Here is a 6223-nt window from a genome sequence, read left to right as displayed (position 1 = left end):
AAAAGCCACGCGCGAGAGGTAAGTTCATCAGTTTTTTTTTAAAGTTATATCATAAAGATTAGTTTTTTAGAAAAGGCGAATGGTCGAGTTTATAAATGGTGTATCCTTTTCTATTAGAAAGAAAAAAATCACGGAAGAATGGTAGATTTTTCCCCCAAAAAATAGAAAAATCAGTCGAAAAACAGCATAAACTGGATGAACAATAAACATTTCAACAAAATAAAACTTCTTAGAAATATTGTTAGATTGTTTTTTGATATTCCAGCATGTTGAGTAATCACTGTGCTTCAAAAACTGAAATTTTGATAGTATTCAATGAAATATAAACGAAGATAGAGCATGTTTTAATAGGTGGTATTCATGAAGTTGCGGATACTTTGATTCCCGATATTGGGCACTTCGGATAACAGAGACTTTCAACAAATCGGGCACTCTAATAACCGAGTTTTATCTTCTACATGAAATGCATTAATGAATATAATGGCTTTTCTAACCAAATATTTTGAAGTATGAATCAATTTGCATTGTCAAGCGCGTTATTACACACATATGTGAAATATAACCAATGACGTTGTTCGTTTTCCAAAAATCGTATGACAATTAATTCATATAATTAATATTATAAGTGCAAATTTTAAATAATATTAAAATGCTTATTTCTGAAGTAATATATTTTAATTGACGACCGAAAATAATTGTCTAAATAAGCAACTTGCTTTTAAGTAGTAAATTGAGATTATGAGAATTGAAAATACAACGGATCATGTAGATCAACACGACTGTGTTCAATTGAACTTATAGCAGGACTCTAGATAAGGGGAGCTAGGGGTCTTAGAGCGGCAAATACACACTTGCTCTTCATAAAATCCTTTGTCATTGGTGCTAGTTAGAATCATGAAACCAAAAACTAATGCGTAGCCACAAAATTTAAAAGAGATTGGAAAACTCCCTTTATATTGAGCTCTACTAATAGGAAGCACTTCCCTTTACGCAACGATAACGTTAGCTCGTAGTGCGATTCACCTGACCCTAAATCACTTAATTGGTTGAATTAAAAGTTAAGGGTAAGACAGTTGAATTAAATTGATACAAAAGCGATTCTGAAAAAAGGAATGCGTGCATGAAATGTTTACATGTAATATTTTTAAAGTACTTATTCTTTCGAATATATTCATGTTTGTCATTTCACAGGGTGTGGAGCCATGAATAAGAAGACTCTGCCGAAATACATGTGCTTCTATTGTGCAGCACTTACATACACAACAGAGGAATAGACTGAAATTGTAGAGCATTGTGTTAAAGGCCACAAGTGCCAGACTTTAAAATAGAGAGAACTTATCCTTCAGAGCGAAACTGGATTTCTAAAATACCAGTTAAAGTCACACGAAGGGATAATTCCCATAAGTTAAGAAAATGAGGGAAAAACGATTGAAGTACGGGGTTCGCAAACCTTCATCACCCGCACAACTCCAATACGCAAAAAGCTCATCATTCCTGTTAAAGACAAGTTGGCATCGTGCAGATCTCTTTCATTTGAGTGTTCACTGTTAATCATCGAGATAACTTAGAGTAAAAATATCATCAACATGCCCCTTTTGAAGCTTGCTGAAGGTATTGCAAATATGATAACACTCGTATACGGTGCGATTACATACTTCTTTCGAAGTTGGACCACGTGGTTATGACGTATCAAATCGCACATGTTTTGCATACGTTAATTCTATCCTCTTTATGGCGAAAAAGTTGTTTTTGCTTTCATTTCCCGGTAAGTGCTTTGTTAGCGACGGACATAAATCTCGTTAAAATACAATGTTCTTAACACCTAACCCAACAACAATCTGTACTCACTTCAATCGGAACTTCATTTTGTTCGAGAATGATTGTCAACTTTGAAACTAAAATTTCTCATAAAGAATGTTAAATATACACAACAGTTAACACTTAAACATCGACTCTGTAATTTGATGTATTTTCTCGCTTAAGCAAAAAAAATATGTTTGATTACATTTGTTGTTCTCAAACGAGCAACAAAAAATCAACTGTAAAACCATGCTGTTTTATGCTGAAAATTTGATTAGGAAAATTGTAATGTGTTACACAGCAAATCCTGTATTTAAGGTATTGAAATTAACATGAGCGTGTTAATTCGTTTGTTTAAATAGTTGAGAATTAGCATACAGTTATCATTTGTCTTGACTTTCTGTGCAACACTTGCTAGTGCAATTACTATATCGATACTTAAGATTTATTTCGTATTGATGACGTCATTTAACTTCTGTAGTGCAGGCTGTGGTGATTTTTAAAAAATAAACGTTTTTGTGATTAATTACTTTAAACTAGAATAAAATATGTAATCTTGGTATCAAATTGCTTGTTTTGTTGAACCTGATTCATGTTGATAGAAATTTTTGACTTTATTGCAAATCCCACGTAACTCCAAACATGGACTGATATAAGAACTTTCTGTTGACCACGATATAAAAAAATATATCAGGCAACGTTATATCAGGCATATATCAATACGGTGTTATGATAATTACAGATCTCGGGATTAGTCGATAAATTCGAATAACTTTTAATGTTATCATGCTCATTCTCATGCCCAAGAAGCACTTTTTAAACTGTTTGAAAAATATTATGTTTACATACTACACACAAGACATTACACATAAGTGTAAAAATTACATATTTATTTGGGTCAAATGAGATAACAATGACATTAAACTTTAATTTGACATCCGTCTTTTATCGTAATGCACGGTTCCCACATTATAGACACCATAGGTATCAATCGATACTACCACTGATTAAAAAATAATTATTTGTGCAATTTTATAGGAAAATTGAGCACTGTTGGCATGTTATTTAAAACGTTGGATTTGGGAATCATAATTTTCCAGAAACACGTGTTTAAAATTACATTTTAGTTTAAATTATATTATATATGTATTGCTCAATACGATAAATCCCACCTTTGATTTCAGGTTAAACAAGTGAACATTTCAAGTCCTCATTCAAATCGCGCAGATACCATTTTTATATAGGCGAATAAACTACGATTTGAAATCTTGAACGCCGAACACGCGAACAGGGTCAGCCAGTGCAGATACTAGCTGACAAGCTGGTTCACTTTCCCGTACTGATAATGATGCCATAGGAAATATATATAAATACAATACATCCCGATTTAATTTCCTTTTCCAATCGATAATTCCTTATCGACACAATAATACTAACCGCATACTTACTTACTTAGTCCTCTTCGCGCCTATTGGCGCATAAGGCCTCCACCAAAGCTCGCCAATGTACCCGGTCCTTTGCCCATGTCCGCACCTGGCCCCAGCTCCAATTTTCCTTCCTCATCTCCTTTTCAACTGACCGGCGTCATGTTTCTTTTGGTCGACCTTTTTGTCTCCGTCCAATTGGTGTCCATCGCATTGCAACCTTAGAAATGGCTGTTTCCTCCATCTTCTGAACATGACCAATCCAGTGCCATCTTTTGCGCTTGATCTGTGATGATATTGAGGATGTACCTGTTTTGCGATGGAGTTCAGTATTGGATATAGTGTTTGGCCAAAAAATTTAGAGAATCCGCCTGAGACACCTTCTTTGAAAGACATCAAGCTTGAGGCAAATAAGCTTTGTGACTTTCCAAGATTTTGAACCATACAGCAGGACCGAAAGTACGTTAGCCTTGACAATCCTGATCTTGGTGGTATAATTTAGCTTGGAGGACTTCCAGATGTTCTGTAATGCCGCATAAGCACCTCTGGCTTTGGATAATCTGTAATTGACATCTTCTGAATTTCCGTCACTTCTGATTTTACTCCCAATATACAAAAACTCATCTACTTCTTCAATATCGCAATTGTTGATGGTTATTGGTTGCTCTGTTTTGGCGTTTATTCTCATCGCTTGTTTTGTTTACTTTTATATTGAGGCCAATCTGCTTCCCAAGAGAATCTAGCTTGTCCGTCTTGGTTGCATTGGGCGAGACGCGCGATGTCGTCAGCGAAATCAGGGTCTTCCAGTGTTTCTGTGAACGTCCACTGGAGTCCCTTGACTGCATCCTTAGTGGTTTCTTTCATCAGCCCGTCGATGCACAACGAAAATAGTAGAGGGGACAGTACACACCCCTGCTTCACGCCTGTCCTTATCTCAAGGTTCTCTGTGAGAGTTATTTCGCAGATTACTTTAACACTGAAATCTGAATAAAGCATTTTGATGAACGAGATAATCTTGCCTGGGATTCCATAATGGGCTAAAATCCTCGATAATGCTGGCCTGTTCGCGCTGTCGAATGCTTTCTGGAAGTCAATAAAATTCGCATAGACGGTTGCGTCCCATTCGTGACTTTGCTCTATGATTTGTCTAAGTGTGAAAATCTGATCTGAACATGACTCACCCTTCCTGAAACCGGCTTGGTTTTTCCGCAGCAGTTTGTATACAAAAGCTGAAATTCTGTCAAGCACCATTCTGCTAAAGATCTTACTAGTCATTGACAACAGCATTATATCTCTCCAATTGTTGCAGTCTGTAAGGTCACCCTTTTTCGGCAGTTTAACTATTAGTCCCACCTTCCAATCCTCAGGTACTGTTTCTGAGATCCATACTTTCCGTAGTATACTAGTCTGTTCCTCCGCTTTATGCTGGAGCTTTTCCATTCTTTAACTTCTTGATGGCCTGTCTGATCTCTTGTATAGTTGGTGGCTCTGTATTGATGTCAAGTGGGATTTCTACAGGAGCAATAACTGCTTCAGTGGATGGATCCGCCCTGTTGAGTACTCTCTCAAAGTGTTCTTCCCAACAACTCACTTTTTCTACGTCAGTGGAAACAATTTCCCCTTGCAAATTCTTCACTGGAACTTCAGTAGAAGTTAATCCTCCTGTCAATATCATTGTGATCCTATACAGCGTGCCCATATCTTGCGGCTCTTGCCGTGCAGCTGCATCTTCGGCTTCAGTTGCCAGATTGTCAATGAATTTCCTCTTGTCTGCTTTAGAATGTGTCTTAACGTCTCTGTCCAAGGTTGCATAAATGTCTTTCAGCTGCTGTTTTATCCGCTCCGACTTTGTCTGCAACAACTTCTTCCTCACCTCATTCCGTTCGTCAATCTTGCTCCATGTCTGCTGGGATATCCATTGTTCTGTCTTCTATCGTACTGTGCCAATAATCTTCAGTCCAGCTTCAAGAATCTCCTGGTTTAATGAACGAACATCCATTTCCTGCTGGTCATTAAATAGCCTAAACCTGTTCTTCAGCTCAATCTTGAAATTTCTCTTGACCATTGGATCTTTGAGTTTTCATATATCTCTTACTACTTGTAAACTGCCACTCCATCTTATGTTGATGATGATATGGTCAATCCGGTTATCGGTTTGTCCATCTGGTGATTTCCATGTTACCTTATGGATTATGGATCTTCTTATATGGAAAAATTGTGCCCCCAATAACCATGTTGTTTTCTTCGCATAACTCTACCAATCTCTCACCATTGCCATTCCTTATTCCGCATCCCTGTGTGCCCATTGTGGATTCCTTACCTGTATTGTCCTTTCCGACTTTCGCATTCAAATCTCCGAAGACAAGAAGGACATCATGTTTTTGTGTTAATTCAATGACTTCTTGTAATTGGTCGTAGAAGGCGTCTTTTTCTGTAGCTTCCGCAACCTCTGTTGGTGCATAGCAAACTATAATTGTGAGTTTAGCGTATGCAGAGTTGAATCTTGCTGACATGATACGTCTTTTGTTGATAGGCTTCCACTCCATCAGGCTTTTGTGTGCTTCTTGGTCCATAATCAGGGCTACTCCTTGATCATGCTGGTCATCTGATCTTCCTGAGAAGGCTATGGTTTGTCCTGATGCAAACTGTCTCTTTCCAGTGCCTGTCCATCTCGCCTCACTTACTCCTAACAAGCTGATTCCATAACTCTTCATCTCCTTCACCACTTGGGCTAGCTTTCCGGTCTGGTAGAGTGTCCTAACATTCCAGCAGCCCACCCGCCGTTATGACTTTGGTCCAAGGATATCTGCTATCGGGTGATTATCCGACCTAGGTCCAGTTTCCTGGCGTGCTTCCATCCTTAGTCCGGTATTGTTGTTTTCTTTGGTGTTGGTTTCTGTAGCGTGTTGGTTTTTAATGTGGCTGGGGTGCTGGCCCTGGGCACAACCCTCCTCGTTTCTTATCCGGGCTTTCAAAATTATATGTGGCTGGAAACGATG

The 6223-nt window shown here is 38.0% G+C and overlaps 1 protein-coding gene across 1 annotated transcript; it reads right to left on the bottom strand.

Annotated features, from left to right (window-relative positions):
- Positions 1-4644: 4644 nt before the first annotated feature.
- LOC127840362 (craniofacial development protein 2-like) lies at positions 4645-5938 on the bottom strand. Its single transcript, XM_052369102.1, has 2 exons — positions 5483-5938; positions 4645-5127 (listed from the first exon to the last, which is right to left on the bottom strand). Exons 1-2 carry the CDS (start codon positions 5936-5938, stop codon positions 4645-4647), a joined length of 939 nt encoding a protein of 312 aa, XP_052225062.1.
- Positions 5939-6223: the final 285 nt, after the last annotated feature.

Source organism: Dreissena polymorpha, chromosome 1 (genome assembly GCF_020536995.1).
Source record: "Dreissena polymorpha isolate Duluth1 chromosome 1, UMN_Dpol_1.0, whole genome shotgun sequence".
Lineage (NCBI taxonomy): Eukaryota > Metazoa > Mollusca > Bivalvia > Myida > Dreissenidae > Dreissena > Dreissena polymorpha.
Note: the sequence above shows the minus strand (reverse complement) of the source record. Positions and strands in the feature narration are given on the sequence as shown.